Source organism: Poecilia formosa, unplaced genomic scaffold, assembly GCF_000485575.1.
Source record: "Poecilia formosa unplaced genomic scaffold, Poecilia_formosa-5.1.2 Scaffold485, whole genome shotgun sequence".
NCBI lineage: Eukaryota > Metazoa > Chordata > Actinopteri > Cyprinodontiformes > Poeciliidae > Poecilia > Poecilia formosa.
In genome coordinates, this window is record NW_006800424.1 from 11,338 (window position 1) to 29,401 (window position 18,064).

General features: G+C 40.8%; 1 protein-coding gene across 1 annotated transcript in view; it reads left to right on the plus strand.

The window, feature by feature from the left end:
• The window catches only part of mmp17b (matrix metallopeptidase 17b), a 23,309-nt gene extending 10,634 nt beyond the window's left edge, over positions 1-12,675 (plus strand). The window contains exons 2-12 of the mRNA XM_007578626.2: positions 3,696-3,914; positions 4,344-4,476; positions 4,572-4,722; positions 5,747-5,855; positions 6,126-6,303; positions 7,262-7,438; positions 9,050-9,143; positions 9,932-10,005; positions 10,740-10,889; positions 11,174-11,443; positions 12,124-12,675. Of these exons, the coding sequence (XP_007578688.1) occupies positions 3,786-3,914; positions 4,344-4,476; positions 4,572-4,722; positions 5,747-5,855; positions 6,126-6,303; positions 7,262-7,438; positions 9,050-9,143; positions 9,932-10,005; positions 10,740-10,889; positions 11,174-11,443; positions 12,124-12,509 (1,851 nt within the window). The 5' untranslated portion in view covers positions 3,696-3,785 and the 3' untranslated portion in view covers positions 12,510-12,675. The remainder of the gene's footprint in view (positions 1-3,695; positions 3,915-4,343; positions 4,477-4,571; positions 4,723-5,746; positions 5,856-6,125; positions 6,304-7,261; positions 7,439-9,049; positions 9,144-9,931; positions 10,006-10,739; positions 10,890-11,173; positions 11,444-12,123) is intronic.
• The last annotated feature ends 5,389 nt before the right edge of the window (positions 12,676-18,064 follow it).

Genomic DNA, 18,064 nt, shown 5'->3' on the forward strand with positions numbered 1-18,064 from the left:
CGGGCGATGTGCTCAGCGAATGTCTCTGGCAATGGGGAACAGAGGAAGAGGTGCTGGAGGTACCATCATGGGAGGACAAGCCCCTACATGGGATGTACCACCGACAAATAACTGAAGTGGCTGATATCAGGAAATCCTACCAATGGCTGGAAAAAGCTGGACTCAAGAGGCACTCATCCTGGCTGCCCAGGAACAGGCCCTAAACACCAGAGCAATAGAGGCTCAGATCTACCCAAGGTCTTGCCTGGTGTGTCTCAGAGGGTCTGAGGGGCCTCTTGTGCAAGGAGGCCCCTGAGACAATCCAGCACATAACAGCAGGGTGCAAGATGCTGGCAGGGAACGACATAACCAAGTGGCGGGCATAGTGTACAGGAACATCTGTGCAGTATATGGACTGGAAACCCCAAGATAAAAGTGGGGAACACCCCCAAAGGTGGTGGAGAATGACCGAGCTAAGATCCTGTGGGACTTCCAGATCCAGACAGACAAGATGGTAATGGCGAACCAACCGGACATTGTGGTAGTGGATAAAGAACAGAGGAAAGCCGTTGTGGTGGATGTAGCAATACCAAGTGACTACAACATCAGGAAAAAGGAGCACGAGAAACTGGAGAAATAGCAGGGCCTCAGAGAGGAACTGGAAAAGACCTGGAAGGTGAAGACCACAGTGGTGCCTGTGGTCATCGGGGCCCTCGGGGCAGTCACCCCCAAACTGGAGCAGTGGCTAAAACAGATCGCAGGAACAACATCAGACATCTCAGTCCAGAAATGTGCAGTTCTAGGCACAGCCAAGATACTGCGGAGAACCCTCAAGCTCCCAGGCCTCTGGTAGAGGACCCGAGCTCAGAGGATGAAAAAGAGACCACCTGCAGAGGGTGAGAAGGGATTTTTTTTTTTTTATCGACTAGATAGATATATAGATGTGCACACACACCTTTTAAATTTTGCCCCTCCCCCATAGGTATTCCTGGCCTCCCCTTGTTCCCCCAAACTTTAAAATTCTAGCTCCACCACTGTGCTGAATCAGGGATGTGCACCCACTAAATTATTGAATAAATATATATATGAACTCACCAGCAAAGGCATTTACTCATTTTAATCTGTTACTTAGATTAAGTGTTATTCTATCATTTAGCTTTCCTGATCATTCATGGAACTTCTTTGGAAATATGGACTGTAGCGTCTAACATTAGGGTTGGGGTTGTGTGTGCTACGGCTGCATGTTTAGCATTCAGATGCTATTTTAGGCTTGAAGAGCTGACAGGCTAACTCCGTCTAGTACAATTTGAACACCATAGTCCAATTCGATGGTTTTTTTGAAGCAAAATTTAACCCCCAGTGGCCCAAAAGAAGAATCTGTGAAGTCCATTGCTGTTGTTCGTGGATAACGCTTGTGAGTCAGACTTATGGGCGTATCAGAAACAACACAAAAGTTCAGAGGGGGCCAATCAGATGTCAGGGAGGGCCAGTGAGTTTTTTCACTGTGGCTCAGCCCCAGACAGAACTAATTTTGTTTTGCTCTAAACTGAAACAACTTTGAATGTTCTCAGTTACATCTAGGAGGGAATCATATTTATATTAACACATTTTTTTTTGGACTGTTTTAAGATCTCAAGAAGCTGAGGTTTGGACCATAATCTGTTGGACCATAATCTTAAGATATCTTCTTAAGATATCTTAAGAAGATATCTTAAGATTATCTTCTTAAGATAATCTGTTGATCTTAAGAAGTTAATTTAATCCTAAGGAAAGACGTCACAACAGTGATGGTTCCACATCTGACAAATTAGATGTTGATTTGGTCCAAAAAAAAAAGAAAGAAAAAAATATCATTCCGGCAGTGACTTTTTCCATTGTTTTAGCTCCACCCATCTCTTGTTCTTTTTTTTTTTGGCATGTTGACTAATTTTGGCATGGTGACACACTCTTCTTTCTCAGCTTTCTTTTTTTTTTTCCCAAATTACGAGGGGATGCTTACATCTCCCTTTAGTGTACAAAATATCAAACCCAGTCTGACGTTTCGCTGTGTATGAAGCCCAGAAGCATCCGTCTGTCCGTCCGTCCATCTATCCGTCCGTCCATCCATCCATCCATCCATCCATCCATCCATGTAGTAATTTTGTAGATCGGTTTCCTTTCAAAAAACATAGCATAAGTTATTTGTGCAGTAGCTTGCTCCACAAAAACTTCTTAAAATGCCTCTGAAACTTTAGATGATATCTGGGGTGCTGTGGTGGTGTAGGGTTAAGTACAACTCTCATAAGAAGGCCTTAGTCCTCGATGCAGCCATCACAGGTTCGATTCCCGTAATGGTGACCTTTACCACATGTCTTCTCTCTCTCTCTTTACCTACTTTCCTGTTTCAGCACTTTCAAACAAAGATCACTAATGCCAAAAAACCCTTACAAACATGATTTCTGCCAAACTGGTCAAGTTCAATTCCCCATATGGAAAATAGAAAATCATAGCAATCCCTTTGGTAATATGCAGCATGTTACAAACTTCAGCATAATGCCAACAGCAGCTGACAGCTTAGTCAGGAGTAGTCATCCACCCAGAGGAAGAGGAGCTCTTTGGTAGATGAGACCTCAGCATCGCCGTGGCAACAGTATTGGCAGATTGAAGCCAGATAATACGGATCACTGTGTGTATTAAAAAAGCAAGTTGACAAACAAACCAAACACTGTGCTGATGCTGCTTGCCTTTAGCAAGCTTATGAACCTTGTAGCTTCTGATCCCTATAAGTGAAAACCTGACAGTTTGACAGTACACCAGAGAGTTTAATACAATCATCCAAATGTTCAAGACCCTTCATAAACAAAATGTCCTGGTCCAAATTCAGACTGTGCTCAGACATGAGGTCATCTAAAAGTTTCAGACATTGCAAACGACTCAAATGTGTTTTTTCTTCCAAAGCCTCCCTGAAGATTAAAAGATTCTAAGCTTGCAAACGGACTTATGGAAAGTAATTTTGATTTAAACAAAAGCGACTTTGTCCTCATTTGACCCATAGATGACTTGTAATATGTATGTGTTTTCCCTGAAAGGGTTCATGTCTAATATAACTAGATTAGCAAATTTGACAAAAAATACCAATTTGTATTTTGGGGCCATTTTAGAATGTTGCTGATAACTTACTATACCATAATAAAAAACTGTTTTATTGCGCCACTTGTGGCGGAAGCATGTTGGAGCAGCTAGGTTTTCAGCCCTATGATGTAGGACTGAAACAATTAATCAAATTGACCCTGATTAATCCTGATTAACTGATTTTTGAAATGATCATTAACTAATCCAGTAATCCATTAATCATGAACTGGCCTTTCTCTGAGTAGACTCAAAAAAGACTGTTTGCTACAAGTAACTAAGCAAAAATGGTACAAATATATATATACATTTAGATTTATGATAAAAACTTTCTTTGTCTGTAAATCTGTTCTAGTTGTAGTTTTAGCTTCACCTGGTTCAAATTCTATAAAAAACAAAATATCCTATTAAGCACATTTTGCTATACAATTAATACTTGGTTAGTGCAAAAATTAACCAGTTAATCCTCCCAAAAAATGATAGAATAATCGATTAATTAAATAATTGTTAGTTGCTAATATATCATGTCATTTCATTTTATTTTGAGCCAAATAGCTGAATGATGAACATTCTGACATTAATGCTACAGTTGCTTTGTGTTCCACCAGGGATGGAGATCTGGCTGACAGTCCACGTGCTTCTTCCTGTACACTGAGAGCGAGTGCTGAGTCGACCTGTACAAAAAACATGCAACCAAGATGAAAATGTGGATTTTCATCCTGTGCCTGAGTAATGAATGGATACAGACAGCTTCTGCTGCCAGTGTGACCCCAACTCCCTCGTCTCAACCCGCTACACCCACCGAAGATGAGAGCACCCAGATGGTGGTAAAATAACAGATAGTTTTTATTAAACAATATTTGATCCGTGAATTTAGGTCAGATTATTTTGATACAGCGGCGCATTTGTGAAACATATCAGAAGAGAATTAGTTTCACCAATACAGACAAGAAGTACATCTTGTTTGGTAGATATACAGTGTTCAAAGGTACTCTACTTGTTTTTACAGGCTGCTATGGTAGTCTAGTTCACAAAGATAGACTTACACTGAGAAAAATGAACTCATTAAAGTGAGAAATAATTTCAGAATCACTTTCCACAAACAGATTTCTGACTTTAAATTGAAGTTTCAGTGATCCAAAGGGACGATGTCCTACCAAGTCTGGGATGGCTCATTAACCAAAAGCAAAGAGAAGGATTTTATATGAGAGGCCTAATTAAATAATTGAGGCAGAAACGAATGTTCTTTTCTGTAGGATTGGTTGATCAAGTATGGCTACCTGCCCCGGTCAGACCCCTCCACTGGGCAGCTACAGGCCTGGACAGCTGTCACTGACGCTGTCAAAGCCATGCAAACATTTGCCGGCCTCAAAGACTCCGGAGTTTTAGGTGAGGACTACACCCAGTGTTGTACTGACAGTTGATCTACTCCTCTGACCCGAGGTTTAAATGTGAATGTATCTTTCTGTACTTGGACTGTCTAGATGAGGAAACACTGGTGCTGATGAAGAGCCCACGCTGCTCCCTTCCTGACCAAGATGGACCATCCAAGTTACTGGTCCTCCAGCAGGGGAAGGAGATACGGAGGAGGAGGAGATCTGTCTCCATGTGGACCCACAGGAACATAAACTGGAGGTTGGATGGAAGTCTATTATAACTCTTCTTACTCTGCCTAATTGCACACTGGTGTGTATCATTCATTTCACCGAAAAATAATAATAAATATCGGCTTTTTAGACCAAGGAAGGGCATGCTAGGTCTGGTTTAAAAGAAAGTGTTAAGCTTGCATTTCATGTTGGAGTCAAAAGGGTCTGATCAGATCAGAAATTGGGGGCTCGTCCAGGATACCAGAACTTGTAGTGTAACCTGACTTTGAAAGAGCAATAGATCTGTATCCTGTAGCTGTAGTGACCCAGCAGTTTGTGTCTCTATTTACCCTTTGAACTTGAAGTCACTCTCTTCAAAAAGCGTTCCATTCCATCATGGCGGATGTCAAAACAACCAATACCTGCGTTAACTCCTGTAATGATTGCACAAAAACAGACAGTTGACTAATACTGCTTTTATTTAGAAATGGTCACAGGGTGCTCAACAGATGCACAAACAGATGAGGATGCAAACCAAACTTGTCATTTTATCATAAACCTTCTAATGAGGAAAGAAGACGGCGATGGATAACAGCTGCCAATCTTAAGAACTGGCAGCTCTTGACATATTTGCAGATTTTCAATAAACACTTTTTTTATAAAGTAAGAAGATTAACCTTCCTATACTTCATGAGTCATCAAGATTAGTGAGATGCAATCAAATATTGCATTATGGAGAAGGTACATGTCTAATCAATAATAAGAAAATGCCCCACTATCATGCTGCCTAGCATGTACAAAAAAAACTGGTTAGCATCTAGGCTTTTGTACGCTTTTAAGTCTCCTCCGGTGTAAGGGGAAATGGTGTCTATGACATAGTGGAATAAATCATGTGGCGTGAATTCAGAAAAAGTCAGGAATTTGATTAAATGAACAAACAATTCAGTGGAGAGAAGGTATGGGTTGGTTTCTAAGTTAGCTACTTACTTTGTAACTATCCCAAATAGGGCAATTATTATTTTTCTTTCACTTTGCCCTTCTCTTCTACTCACAGAGTATTTTCACCTTCTTAGGTTGCAATCCTACCCTTCTTCTTCACACCTGTCCAGGGAGATGATTCGTTCTCTGGTCTTCTATGCTCTAAGAGTCTGGGCAGAGCCAACGTCGCTGGAATTCCATGAGGTTGGCACATTTGTTTGATGGTGCTTGTAATAAAATACAATAAAATAGGAGATTCACCTCTTGGATTTTATGGAACAAATGGGGACAATCCTCTAATTGGATAATTAAAGCCTGGATTATTAGGTTTCAGTGAAAGAATGTTGTACAGATTATTGAGGCAGGGGGCCTATCTACTTCTATCAACTAAAATGCCATTGAAGTGCTAAAGTTTGTGGATACCATGGATACTGTTGTTGGGTGCTGTACTCTGCTGATTTGTCTTGCATCCAGGTGGGCAGCCCAGAGGCAGCTGACCTGCAGGTAGACTTTCTCCAAGGTTACCATGGTGATGGCTATCCCTTCGATGGAGCGGGTGGAGCAGTGGGTCATGCTTTCTTCCCTTCAGATCCTGCCAGGGCAGGAGGAGTTCATCTGGATGCAGAGGAGCAGTGGGCTTTCAGACAGCCAGGTCAGGCTGCACTTATTTATTAATAAAAGAACAAAATAATACCTTCATTTTAGAGTGTTTATGCTGTCAGTGAAGCTATTCAAGCCTAAAATAGCATCTCAATGCTAACCATGTAGCAGCACCCCACCCCCAATGCTAACGTTCTCAACACAATGGCTTGTTGGGTTTAGTGTGGATAAAAAAAAGAAGAGAGAACTAATTTTCAGACAATTTCTGAAATGTTCTAGAATGCACAAGGAAAGAATTAATGTCAAAATTTCTGAGTTTTTTCTAGGAATTTTTTTTTCTGAGAATAATCTCAAGCTTGTTATATGTAAGTGTACTCCTTTTTTTCTATCTACAATGCGCCGCTGTAGCATCTATTGTCCATGCTTCCAGAGACAGATTTGTTCATGAAGTTCCATGAATGATCATGATTCCTTGAGCTTGTTTGTACGGCTCTAACACCACTTTGCACCAATATGATGGTTGAACAAACACCATATTAAAAGCAAATGTCTTGATTGATGAGCTCACATGTATATTTATTCAAACATTTTTACAGCAAAAAGGGTTTTTTTGAATTGAGAATGTTGCTTGTTTTGACAATGTATAATTTTCAATTAAACAGTTATTAATTAATTAATTAATTAATTAGTTAATTAACCCTGGAATTAACTAATTTTTACATCGTTGGTTGTGATATTTTAATTCTTTATGTGTGAATCAGAAACTGGAAATGTTTTGGAGCCACAGTTTAGTGGATTTTAGTGGTATTGCGCATAAAAACAATCCCTCCACTCACTCCATGTGCAAAACTATATTTTTTTCTGTTGTCTAGCTTAAATGACCCCAAAGGTACTTGGTTTGTAGTTGGTTCATTTCTGTCCAACAGCACCATCATGTGGTCAGAAACAAGCTTTAAGAGACACATCTACTTTGTAATAACTCTTGTATAACTGTGTATATTCCCCTCCAGCTTATGAGGGCACGGACCTGTTTACGGTGTTGGTCCATGAGTTTGGCCACGCTCTGGGCCTGGCCCACTCTTCGTCCCGCCACTCAGTGATGAGGCCATACTACCAGGGTCCTGTTGGAGATCCTTTGCACTACCGCCTGGAACAGCAAGACCTGGAGCACATCACTCACATCTATGGTAGGAACAGCACTGCATCATTACCACATGAGAACCTTTAATGTGATTGTAAGGAAGCACAAGATAGATGAACCAAAATATAACTTTACAACCTCTAGATGGTATAAATATTATTATACTTGAATTATATCTGAGCATCTTCCTGCGCTGGAATGAGAACAGGCAAAGGTTTAGACTATTAAGAGGGTGTTTTCACTCCGACTTCAATCGTCAATTTTGGGCCGAAAAAATTGCTTTCACACAGCACCGAGTCAAACAAACTGAACCCTTTGAAAAACCTTTATACTCCACCTGAGTGGTGCCAGGAACAACTCAGAGAAGCAACATAAAACCTTTGAAGATGTTGTCGCCTTCTGTCACCGTGCTGCCGCCAGTTCGCCACCAGGGGGTCCCCTCAGTCCCTCTCCTGACGCTCCACCTTGCGGGTGTGTCTGCACACACCTGCAGATCATCTGATCAGTTCCAGAACTATAAGAGGAGCCTCCAGCCAACACTTCAACGCCAGAGTGTTGACCCTTGTGGTAACTAAGAGCCATCTGAAAGCCTTGTGTGATTATACCTTCCCGTTCTAACCTCTCGTCTCCTCGTCTCAGGTTTGATCGAGCCCTGAACCCGGGCATAATCCGGACTCAGTCGAGCCCGCTGCCAGGGATCTGGATCTCCTCGCCCTGGAAGGCCCTACGCCGCAAGCAGCACCGAGTCGGCTCTCCTCTCCCTCGCTCCCCCTGAGCAGGCGTTCTTTGAACCCCAAACCCAGCCCCGGCGTTTCTGGCCTGTCAGCTGTCCATAGTTACTCCAGCTCGAATCACTTTTTGTTTTTTGAATAAAACCCTCAATCTTCAGTTTTCTCCTGAGTGTCTGCTGCATGTGGGTTCGGAACATTCCAAAAATCATGACAGAAGATACTGAGAGCAACTTCCTTCTTTGCAAAATGTAAACAAAAGTAGAGTAGTGTCAGATTTTTAGTGGCTATAGGATTTCTCTTTTGTCTTTGGTAAAACACCACGAGCCAATTCTAGTGCTAGACTTGCTTGTTTATATTTTGGTTGTATTTACCCAGAATTCCCTGTGCTACAGTCTAATTCCTGCTTTTAGAGCGGTCTCCAGTTTGCTTAGTATTCACATATGCATTTGACCAGAGTTCATGTTTTTGATCCTCATCAGATTTTAATTATACATTCATACCTCCCACACATGAACCAAACTTTCTAGGCAAATGAACTAAAGTTAAACTAAAAGGGTCTGATGTGAATGCATCCTAAGTCGTCAATACGAATACGTTGGTGGGTCTGACAGCTGCTGTTACTGACTGCTGCTGTCAGCTTTAACCTCCACATTACCCTGCCATCCCATGTCAAAACATTGTATTGTAAAGCATCAGAGGATCAGAGGAAGGGAAGTGTCTGGTGAAATGTGGAACTGATTGCACCATTTTCTTTCCCAGAATACCCTGTAAGCTCTGCAGACACAGCTGTCTGCATGGTTTCTAGCTCAACATTTGCAGGAGGTGTTGGCTGAGTTTTTATTGTGGTTTTAAGGATTTTAAGTGAATAATCCCATTCCTGTTCTGTGAGGTTTTTCAAGTTCAACGTATTTTAATTTCTGCTGCAGGTAAAAGGAACCAGCTTCTGCTGACAGATGCTCCTCGCCTTACAACGGAGCCTAATATACACCACAGAGCCCATCACCATCATCACAGACATGGGTACGACCTGTACAAAGACAAACTGGGAGACTGTCACAACACGGGATCATGGAGTTGGGATTAGTCATTCATTCAAAATGCTTTCAGTGTTTACAGCTAAAATTCTGTATAAGTTAATTTTTCATAGTCTTTCTTGAAGGCGAGTGAAAGCACTGAGCTCAGAGGAAGTTGGTAAATTCAAGACTTAAGTGAGTATAAACGTAGCCAAGGAAACCCAGGGTGAGTTCATTTAAGTAGTTATATGTAACGCAGTATAGTAGGACTGGAGTGGAACTGAATGACACTTTGACAGTAACAGAAGTACTTTGCAGTGACCAGATGTAGGATCAGCACAGAGTGTGTGAGTGATGGAAACAGACACAAAAGAAAGTTTACTTAATTTATGGCACCTCAGGTCTTCTGGCTCTGGTCTGCTCTGCATCCCCAGAACCAGAACCAAACGAGGAGAAGCAGCATTCAGCTTCTATGCACCACAAATCTGGAACAAATGTCCAGAAAACTGTAAAACAGCTGAAACACTGAGTGCCTTTAAATCTCGACTAAAAACCCATCTGTTTAGAGTTGTATTTCAAACATAATCAATTAAGAATGTAACGATGGCACTTGACTTAATGTAATGTTTTGATTGTTGATTCTATGTTGCATGACTTTATGTTTTTGTGTTTATTATGTAAAGCACTTTGAAATGCCTTACTGCTGAAATGTGCTATACAAATAAAATTTGATTGCTTGATTGATTGACCAAATGAATCACCATGTGTCCTTTGACTCTGTTTTTGTCCCTTCAGCCCTCCCATAAATCGCTGTAACACAAGCTTTGACGCTGTGGCAAAGATAAGAGGAGAGACTTTCTTCTTCAAAGGTTTGAATGTTGGAAACAATAAAGAAATTAAACATGTTGTTATCTCTTTCAATATATACAGCTCTGAAAAAATGAAGACACCACTGTACTGAATCCTATTGAAAACCTCCTAGTTATTCCACAAAATATTTATTTCTGAACTCTTCCTGAGTTTAAACATTAGTGTTGTTGTTTCTAAGTGAACATGAACTTGTTTTCTTTGCATTATTTTAGATCTGAAAGCACTGCATCTTTTCATTAATTTGACCATTTCTCATTTTCTGCAAATAAACACAAAATTTTTGATTGGAATTTCAGACTCTTCAGTAGTTTATAGAATAAATGAACAATGTTCATTTTATTCAAACATATATCCATAAAAAGTAAAATCAGAGAAACTGATCATTTTAAGTGGTCTCTTAATTTTTTCCAGAGCTGTACATTCAGCTTGTAGCTTGTAGCAACAGTAGCTAACTGCATGTGCTTCTGAAAGCATTTATAGCACAAAAGGACAAAAAGACTAAAGAAACCCCAGTAAATAAACCCTACATATCTTTTATATTAATCTCTGCCTTTATAAACCTCATCCTTCAGTGTGCTGAAGCCTCATGTTTCCTATTTATGCTGCTGAGCTGCTAATGTTGCATCCAATGGACACATTCTGGAGGGACAACTAGAAACTCTTTCTCCAGTTTGTCACACAAATGATGTCATTTATGTGACATCATGTCACACAAATGTTGATGTTGCTGCAGGCCTGATGGTGTGGCGGGTGAACGGTGGGGGTTTGGTGTCAGGGCGTGGTGCTGCAGTCAGGAGGCTGTGGAGGGGTCTGCCCGCTGACCTGCTGCGCCTGGACGCCGTGCTGGAGAGGGATTCAGATCACGCCATCATCTTCGTCAGCGGTACACAACACCATTTTAATATGTTTACCTGTGCAGTGTTTTGTCCTGACCCTGTTCCTGACATCTGGACTGATCTGCTAAAATCTGTATTTGTTATAGCTATATGTATAAACATTAGTTGGTTCTTTATCACTTTTAGTCAAAGTTATTTAGAGCCATTGTGGGAGGTCCAAAGAGCCACTGGTCTGTGGTTGTCATGTGATAAAATGTTAAAAGGTTCAGCTTTTGCAATATGTACATACTGCTTCAGCTGCCTTACCTGGCCACTGTGTGTGCTGCTGCAGGCTCCAGGTTCTGGCTATTCAGGGATCTGTCCCTTCAGGACGGCTACCCTCAGCCCCTGACTGCTTTCCGAATGGAGTTGAGCCTGACCCGAGGACAGCCTGATGATGAGGATGAGGCAGCACCGGGATCTGGGCACTGGGCCCTGGTGTGGGATCCAGAGGAAGGACCTGTGTGGGGAAAAGTGGGAAACTTAGAGGAAGAAAAGCAGGAAGACAAATGGAGCCAGCTTCTTAGGGACGGTGTCAGCGGCATCACCACTGACAACGACGGTGAGGAAGTGAATGGTCTCAGAACGTGTTGAACCTCTGCTCTCGTTTTAAATATGAATAAAAATCAATTGAAGTGGAATTGAGTTGGTTAAAGGGGCAGTATTATGTGTTTTCCAGGCACATAGTTTCATTTTATAGCACAATCAAATAAGTATGTTAACTTCAGTTGTTAATAAAAAAAATGCTACATAATCAATTATGACTTAAAAGAAGTTTGACTTCATAATTTAACGCCTTGAAATTGGATCTCTGTGTCTTTAAAATTCCTGCTTTTTCTGAAACTTCAGAAACCTTCAGAAAGTCAGAACATCATGGCTCCTCTATTGACCCTTTAGCAACTTTTTTTTTCACCAGCGTTTCACTGAGAAGTAGCTCTTATGATGAGCTCAGCTGATGAGCAGTTCTACCAGTTTTATGAAGGAGTTGAGTGAGGGAGTTGTGGGGGAGCAGTGAGGCTTGGAAGCTTAGAAACTACAGCTTTTAGGAGGAGCTGCGTGTGGTATGCTTTAGATGAGGAAATAACATCATGACATGATGTAAAGCTCAAAAAATGTGATTTTACATAATACTGCCCCTTTAAGAACATAAATTAAAAAAATTAGCTGAGTTTTTCGTCTAGAAACTGCTGAGGTTATCAGTGTAGCCGTGTCCCTGTTGTAACTTTCTTCTCCCACTTTTAGGTTCTGTTTATCTGTTCAGAGGAGATTCCTACTGGAAGTTCATGTTTCCAGGCTCTGCACCGCAGGATGGATACCCACGATCCTCTGCTGCAGACTGGTTGGACTGCATCGACTCCTCGTCCCCGTCCGCAGTGGATGACTTCTCCCTGTCTCTGTCTCCTCCTGCGGGAAGACAAGAGCTGCAGGAAACACAGAGGGAGGACGGGCAAGATGGGGACGTGGGAGGGAACAGGAGAGACAGACATCGCCATACACCCAAATACAGACAGGACAGCGAGACACACATCTGGACACAGTGCACATGCCAAAGTAAAGCACCAGGTGGCAGCAAAGCATCTGGATTGTTGATTTGTCTGCTGGTGACTTTGTGTCTGACCAGGCTTTAGAAAATCTCGTGTTCTATCATAGTGTTTCTCAACCTTTTTTGAGCCAGCGCCCCCCATTATCCATTATCCAGGTTCCTCACCGCCCCCATCAAAGAATTTGTAGGCTACTTTGTACTGAATATTATTTTATTATTAATATTACTATCACTATTGTTGATGTTTTCATTTTTATGCTTGTTTTTGTATTTATCATCAAAAATAATTTCCCAAAGAACAAAAAAAAGTCATAGGTATAAAAATCATTTTTACAGGTGTCAACTTAAGCTTGGTAGGCCTATCAGCAGCCAATCAGAGTGGAAAAAAATATTTTTGTTCTGTGCCATTTTCTGATGTTAATTGTTACATATCGCACAGAATGACCAGATAAAAGCTATGCAACAATGCCAGTATAAACTTTGATCTATTTTCAAAAAGTCTGTCCTCTGCAACATTAAAAACATGGATAGAACTGCAATTATGTCAATCATAACGGGCACTTCAACAACATTATTTTACCTTTTATCTCTATTTCAATTATTGCTTGAAAGGTCTTGCCATACCAGAGGAGGAGAAGGAGTGAACCGTGAGATAAGGCTTCTGCATGTTGGTGTTCCCGCTAAATCCTGAATATACCCAATTTGGGTTGTCTTGGCCTTTTTATCGCAGCCTGTGGGGTTTACCCTGACTAGGAACGAGAATACAACCTGCTGAATGTGACAGGTAGCCAATCAGAAAGCGTGGTGACGTAACAACAGAGGGGAATCCCAAACAGCTCACATATCGCGCAACTGTGAGTCCGGTGGATATCAGAGATGATATGTGGAAATGTTTATTATTATATGTAAAGGTCGTTATTATATATGTTTATGTTTATTAAGTTAAAAATGTTAACTATGAAAAAACATAGTCGCCTCCAAATCATAGTGCAGCAAATAGAGCGGCTGCTCCCGCTGTCTTTTATCCACCGCCTTTTCTTTTTGTTACGTCTTTTATCTCTTAAAATGAGTCCACAAACTGTCACTATTGCTTCTACATCGTCATCCGTGTTTGGTCATTTTAAATTCCCGTATGCTATGTTGGGGGTTTTGTGGATTTTCTTCTGGAATCGCGATGTTTGTGACTGGAATCGGTTCGTGTGGTGTGCTGCTCCTGCCGTGTGGCTGGAGACACGAACCGATCGAACCTGTTGTACTTTTATCAGCTCTGTGATCACAGAGGTTTGGAAAATCGGCCGACAATCCTTAAATCTTGCCGTCTAAACCAGACTTAAAACTCACAAGCTCTACTCATCTCCTTTCGACCACTGCCCAAACGCTCTCTGACTCTGGTCGCTATGGTAGCGTTTACATATCCCTTCAAAATAAGATACAGATGCGCCACAAAAACGAGCATTTTACTTTCATGAAAATTTTAACTCACGATAATGACTAACTGGAGCCCTGAGCTTGTTTCTCTGCAACGAGACGGTCCTATCTTGGACCGTCTCGTTCGGGACAATAACTCCCGAAGTGTTGCTTATATCCACAGCGTGCTTGGTTTCTACGTGGCGAAGCAGTCTAAAGGGAAACTAACACTCATTAACACTCATGTTGTTGAATTAACACTGTATTTTTAACATAACACTTACACTGGAAATCGAACACTTTTGAATTTGCTGTGTTGCCATGAATTTTGGTATGTAATAAAGTTATTACAGACCAGACGCCCACATTTTATCATAAGGTCATGTATTAGAACATCAGTCAGCATTAAAACAATTATTGACTGTAGAGGGAAGACTCCTGTCAGTTGTCAATGTACCTCTGAACAAGGCACATAACCCCAATTTGCCTTCCTATCTGTGTACCAGTGTTTGCCTTCCTATCTGTGTACGCGCACACACACGCGCACACACACATGTGTGTGTGCGCGTGTGTGTGTGTGGTTGGGTGAATGTGACTTTAGTGTAAAAGCGCTTTGAGTGGTCATGTGAGTAGAACAGTGTGAAAACAAACTTCTAAAAACCATGTGACTGAGCGTCGACAGTTAGACTTCAGTTCAACCATTTCGTCAGTCCTGGTTTAATTTGACCACATTGGAGGTTTTTCAAGTATAAACAGCATGTTTAAGGCCATGCCACAAACATGGACTGAGCCATTCCTAAAAACTTCATTGAGCCTTTAAGATTGGACTTATACAGGTGAGCTTTGGATCTTTGTCCTGAAGCATAAGACACGGCTTGAGCTTAAGGTTACAAAAAAGCCGAAGTCTTGATCTTCTCCTTCCAGATTTTCTGCTGAAGAGAAGAGTTCATGACCTAGGCCCAGAAACGCACTTTGGCCACTTGTATCTGTGGTCTCATTCTTTTGGTTTGAACACAGTTTGTGTTCATAGATAAGGGTAGACTGACCAATAATTCAAGAGCTTTGCCTTTTGGCTCAGCTCCTTCTTCACCACAGCAGTTATGTACAGAATCTGCATCGTTGTAGATGCAGCACCAATCCACCTACCAATCTCCTGCTGCTCAGTATTTATCTTTACTGTTTATTGCAAAATTGTGTTAATCTTAGAAGCACATGCATTTTAGAAAAACATCTGTTTTTATTTACTTTTTCTTGGTGACTTTTATTGAGCGGAGAGTTCACATGAACACAGCTGGTGGCCCAGGGTTGGGAATCAAACCCAGGACAGCTGAGTTGAAACCTAGCAGCTACATGGAGTGCTCACTCTACCCACTGAGTCACTACTGCTCTGAACTATATTTTTCTAAAGTTTGCTGAGTTGAAGCCTGTTTTCTTTTGGGAGTAACTGAACCATCTTTGGTGTTTCAACAGGTCATTGACAGTTTGAGCTGAGTTATTTTCTCTTGTGATATAAAAAGAAAGTAAACACTTTTTCAGTTCCAGGATTTTATGTTTCAGCAAGAATGAAAAATAATCTACCTTTAACCAGACTGTAAAATTATTCAAATTGGACCTCTTCTGTAAAATAATAGTGGTAGCTCAGCTACCATAACTAAGCTGTGTAGAGATACACAGCTCTCTCTACATTATGATGTCACCAGGTGACTGAACAGATGCTTAGAATGCTGTGGTGCGAATCATTGTGTGGAAGTGCCATAACTTTCTCCAGCTGAACAGAAACAAAACAGAAGTTATCTTTGGACCCAAAGAGGAATGATCTAGGGTTAACACACAACTTCAGTTATTACAGATAAAAATTAGAGATCAGGCTGAAATCTGGGAGTAGTGATGACCTCTGGCCTGAACCTTCAGAGCCACATAAAGGCAGTTGCAAAGTCGGCTTTCTATCACCTGAAGAACATTTCCTGGATTAAAGGACTAATGTCTCAGCATTAGAGAAACTCATCTATGTGTTTATCTTTAGTTGCACTGATTACTGCAGCACCGTCTTCACAGGTTCTGACTAAAAAATCAGCCAGAGAACTGCAGCTGATCCAGAACTGTGCTGCTAGCTTTCTCACTAAAACAAGAAGTAAGGTAAGGTAAGTAATAACGGTTGTTTCACTCTGGAGAACGAATCTCAAATAAGTCAAACATGACTTATTTGTCCTGTTTGTGATGGATGGCTGTAACATTCTGACCAGAGTTGTAAAGTTCATTCAGACAACAGTCTTTACCTTTGCTATAGTTGTGGCTGAAGACCTGCCTCAGCCTTATGACCTTCCACATCGGAACTCCCCCGCCTGGATCCGTTGGCTAAAGTGGAAGCCTTTGATTCCACATTATCTACACCAGTTACTGCAAGTGCAGAGGCAACATTGCTGTGGTTGCCCCATTACACTCATAGAGGAAGCTGTAGTAAGATAAGCAGAAATCCTTCAAACTCAGCTCAACATTAATCATTCCAGATAAGCACAGGGAAAAATGTGTCAGCTATCGTAGAACACGCTGAGGTTCAGCTACACCGCAAAAATCTGAAGTGCTTGTGCAATTATCTGTTTTCACCAAATTCAGTTTATTAATAGATTCAATATCAAGAAAGAAAGATGCAAAGCAAAACCTCTGAACATAACAAATTCTGTTCTTCTGTGTAGAACAGGAATTCTCAGGAAGAGTACAGTTCAGTGAATTGAGACAGTTCAGAGGAACGGTGCAAATTTTCACTTTCATAAACAGGCCTGTGGAAAACCACGTGCTGGTGTGTTCTGAACTCCTCGTCACGGCACCGAGATAAGACAGGCGACTGCTCTCTCACTTTCTCCTCCTCTATCTCAGCCATCATATTTTTGCTCGGGCCACATAAATCCCTTTCCACCTTTAAATTAGTCAGCATTTCAGAGTTAACAAACAAGGACTTTTCTCAATTTTCAGGTTGACTAACAATCTGTTTTCCTTTATTTTTAAGATTTATTTGTCAAGATACTGGCGAGCTCAGACGATGAGAAAATGTTAGCTCAACATGATTCCACACTGCAAGCTAATAATACTCTACGTGAGAAGAGAATATGAAAAAATGAACAGTTCCCTGAGAAGACTTTATTGTTGATGGGATGCAGACACTGTCCTACACTATGTTGGTGTTTGCTAATCTCCATTCTAACAGATTTCATTATTTTTCCTTAATCTTAGACACACAAGCAAAGCTTTAGTTTAAATAAAGTACAAAGATATCACCATGGTAATCTGAACTCTTATGGACATTCATGAAAATATAACTTTCCTCACTCCTGTTCCATTTGCACACAGATTAATTTGGACAAAACTTTTCAGGAGGTAGCAGGCAGAAGCTGAAGAAATTCTCAACGGTGCGCTGATTGACACTAAATGATATATCCATCCCAGAAGATACTGTGAAACCATTCCAACAGGGGGAGTTATTGTTTTAATCCGATTAAAAATGATTTATGATCTTTAGGGCTCATAAGAAACCTGCTCTGGTTTGAAAACAGATTTATGTATATAAATTAGTAAATTAGAGTAAATTAGACTACACATTCCATTGAGGCTTGTTTGTCAGTGTTTAAAGTAGCTTTTGAAAAATAAAAACCTTTAATCAGATAACATACTTTCTTTACATTGCATTAAACTTTTTTATTGGTCTGATGTAATATTCTAGTTTTTCAATTAGCTGCAAGCAGAAAAATATTGTCATAAACAAAGACTTGAAAACATCAGTCTGTGTTTAATTATGTAATGAGTTTCACTGTTTGAGTTAATTCACTGAAATAAATGAATATAAGCTACAATAACAGATTAGTCATTTCACTCTCCCTTTGTCTCATATTGCAAATTATAGCTGCAATATGTAACTTTTATATAAAAAAATGCTTTTATTTGTTAAACTTGTCACCATGTTATAACAGTATAAAATGAGACAGATAATCTGTGAAGAGATCGATCTCCTCCACCTTCTGCCAGAGCTGCTATCTAAAGAAATGCACTGCTCTTGACCAAAGACAACCAGTCAGAGCCAGGAGGAGGGCCTTAGTGCTGTCAATCAAAATCATGTACTCAATGCAAAATGTGTGGAAAAACACAGAAGAAAAACAGTTTTGCTGCCGTCATCGGTGACCATGCTAACTAGCAGGAGCATTCATGACAGGCGGTGCTGATGGGGAGAAGCTGTTCTATTTC